The 3,380-nt window shown below is 45.0% G+C and overlaps 1 protein-coding gene across 1 annotated transcript in view; it reads left to right on the top strand.

Moving 5' to 3' along the window:
- Positions 1-3,159: 3,159 nt before the first annotated feature.
- The window catches only part of LOC101619122 (amphiphysin), a 187,549-nt gene continuing 187,328 nt past the window's right edge, over positions 3,160-3,380 (top strand). Inside the window, exon 1 of the mRNA XM_004676661.2 lies at positions 3,160-3,337. Within this exon, the coding sequence (XP_004676718.1) occupies positions 3,269-3,337 (69 nt within the window). The 5' untranslated portion in view covers positions 3,160-3,268. The remainder of the gene's footprint in view (positions 3,338-3,380) is intronic.

Genomic DNA, 3,380 nt, shown 5'->3' on the forward strand with positions numbered 1-3,380 from the left:
GAGCTGATGGTATGGGTTCCAAAGAAGCAGAGGAAAAGTAAGTGCACTGCTTAGAATTCTGTGCCTTGCTTGCAGAAAGGCAGCCATGTCTGCATGCAGAGCTACAGCCAGCCCTGCTCCGGAGCAGTGTGGGGTCTGGGTCTCATAGTTGGTCAGAGTCCATAGACTCCAGAACACTCAGATATATCCTAGTATTGTAAGACTCGCATCCTCATAGCCAAAAATCCCAGGGCAGAGCAACGTTCTGACACTCCTTGTTTTAGAGAGCTCACTCAAATTCCTGATGTCAGAGCTTGCTTTTCTATTCAATGTTGAAAAGAAGAATCATATTTGTCCTTATTTTCCTTGGAAATAAGCTTGTTTATTTGGAATGCTGGTAGTGGGGTGACCAACTCTTTAGGTTTACCCCTGACTGTTCTGGTTTTTACAATGCAAGTCTTATGCACTGGAGGCCCATTCATCCTCAGACAAACCGGGGTGGGTAGTCATCCTAAAGAAGTAAGAATAAGGGATAGACTGGGTAAGAGAGTTAAAACCACTATGATTTTGTTTGTTCACCATTCTATACTCTCAGTGGGGATCAGCTTTAACTTTCTTCTGAGGTATTGCTTGTGGTTGGCTAGAAACTGGGCTCATCTGGGATACAAGGATATCTGGGCCTGTCCGCTACAAGTAATCTTAGAGTCTCTTTTCTACTTGACCTCTGCAAGGTTTTAATTTTCCTTTTTTTTTGCATGGAGATAGTGAACTTTTAAAAAATATTTAAAAATTTTTATTTATATATCTATTTACTTAAAAATTTTTATTTATATATCTATTTACATTATTGTTAATTTTAAAACAATGTTTACTTCCCCCATCCCCCACTTCACCCTCCTGTCATCGCCATAGTCCCCCATTCCTTCCTCCTTCTGATCCCTGTCTGATCCTTCCCTGTAGAATATCTCTGGTTTATTATTGTCTGTTTGTATTTATTTTTTTAAGATTTATTTATTTATGCATACAGAACTAGGGAACAGGCCAGAAGTGCACAGGCGGTGAGAGGATTCACCAGAGACAGAGTGGGGAACAGACAGAGTGGAGAACAGACTGATGAAGTACACTGCTGAGGGGAGCAGCAGGCGGGTCAGGAGAAGTCTGCCACTCCATGTGGGTCACCTCTGGGGCGGGTATCGAAGGCATGCTAGAGTGGCTTTAGCTCCTTAGTGCTGTGCTTTACCTTTCTGCACTACCAGGGCCCTGGTAAGGGCCCTGTTTTTGTTTTATTTTTTGTTGCATTTTGTATTGTAATAACAATACACTCCCTCCCATGTTATTTGTTTCTTTTAAATTCCTCCTATAAGTGAAACACATTCGATATTTTTCTTTTTCCTTCTGACTTATTTCACTGAGTATAATCCCTTCTACCTCTATCCATGTTGTTGTGAATGGTATGAGTTTACCTTTTTGATTGCTGAGTAGTATCCCATATATATATATATATATATATATATATATATATATACACACACACACACATTATATATATCTCACATCTTCCTATATATGTGTGTGTGTATACATATATGTATCACATCTTGATTCAGTCATCTAGTTTTGAGCATTTAGGTTGTTTCCAGGATTTACGTATTGTAAGTAGTGCTGCAATAAACATAGGGTGCATTTATCCTTTTGAATTAATGTTTTTGTGTTCTTTGGGTAGTGAACTTTTACACAATGGTCCAAGGGCTCACCAGAGCCTGGCTCCTCAAGGCTTAGCCCTGTACCATATCTTATTGGCTAAGGTGAATCATAATGCCATTGTAGAAAAAAAGGGAAAGAGAATACACACAAGAATAAATACCAAGGAACAGTTAATTCGGGTCTACCAATGTGAAATCGATTCCTGAGGTTCAGTGCACTTGCATTGACTTACAGGATTTGGGTAATACTAGGCCACCTGCTTTGCTCTTTGACACCACATTTAGATAGTATGAAGATTTTGACCAAAGATCAGAGCCTCCAAGACCCGTAAGTAGTGATAGGTATAGGAAACATTTATTCCTATTATTTTTTCTCCAAGACTACAGAGAACAGTGAATCCTATTGAGGTTGCTAGAAGCTTTGCAAGATGCAACAGGTTATAAGGCCTTGATCTTAGTGAGGCAACATCACATGTATCTGATTCTTTCATGCAAAATTTCTTTTTCTTTTTTATAATTTAACTATATGTATTGTTAATTATATATATCGTTAATTATGTAAATAATAATTTACATAATCGTTCTTCCTTTTTGCACAATGTATGCTTCCTTGCTGGTATAGTACCTGAAAAATTCCCATCACCAATTCACCTATGTACCATCACCACAGTCCCCTGTGTAAGAACACATTCCCTGCCCTGTTTTGATTGCTCTCTTTCCCCCTCTCCTGCAGAGTTTCTCTGATTAATAGTTGCCTGTTAATTTTGTTTTTTCTTAGGGAGTAAAAGCTTCCCTCTGCGTCCTGCTCAGAGCAGGGATTATTGTGACTACCAAAGCACCGCACCTGTTTTGACTTTGCTGCCCTCTTTCAACAAGATTGATCCGCCCCTCCTCCCCCACCTCTCTTCCCTGCCCCGTTAAATTTTAAACGAGCGTCAGCTTTTGGTCCTTCCCTTCTTCACTCTAGCCTCTGCTACAGCAATAATCCCTGCAACGACTTTGTTTTCCAGTCAGCTTTGGGCTGTGAGCCTCCGGAGGAGGACAGTTCTCCAACACACAGGAAGGCAGGAGGTACTTCTGGAACTACCTGCCACTTCAGAACAGCTCTATTCCCCTCCCGCCTCGTTTCTACACCTGCACCCTCTCTGGCTTCCCCTTCCCTCATCTTTCATCTTTTAGGTGAAAGAATCAGGGCTCCTCTCCCAACACAAACTCCGCCTGAATGAACCCCCGGCTACTGCTTGACTTCGCCCCCATTCACCACCCCACCTTCTGCTCCACACTGCGGGCACTATCTGGGCAACTGTACTTCTGGCTCCTTCCCTCTCTTTTTCTCGCCGCGCCGCCCCCGACCCGGTCTCCGCCAGTCTCTGCGCACCCTCCGCCTCCGCTCTGTCGCTTTAAGCCGGTCCCGCCGCGCCCCTCCCTCGCCCCTCCCTCACCCCTCCAGGCGCTCGGCCGCTCCCCGCCGCTGCTCCCGCTCCTCCCTCCTCCTCCTCCTCTCCGCCTCTCCTCCCGCTCCTCCTAGCCGACGCCGCCAGCCCCGCCGCGCGCTCCGCAACCCGCAGCCTCCCGGACCCGCAGCCATGGCCGACATCAAGACCGGCATCTTCGCCAAGAACGTCCAGAAGCGACTCAACCGCGCGCAGGAAAAGGTCAGATGCGGGCGGCGGGCAGGTGGCGGCGGCGGGGGCGCGG

Source organism: Condylura cristata, unplaced genomic scaffold (genome assembly GCF_000260355.1).
Source record: "Condylura cristata isolate star-nosed mole 26May11 unplaced genomic scaffold, ConCri1.0 scaffold00005, whole genome shotgun sequence".
NCBI classification, from domain to species: Eukaryota; Metazoa; Chordata; class Mammalia; order Eulipotyphla; family Talpidae; genus Condylura; species Condylura cristata.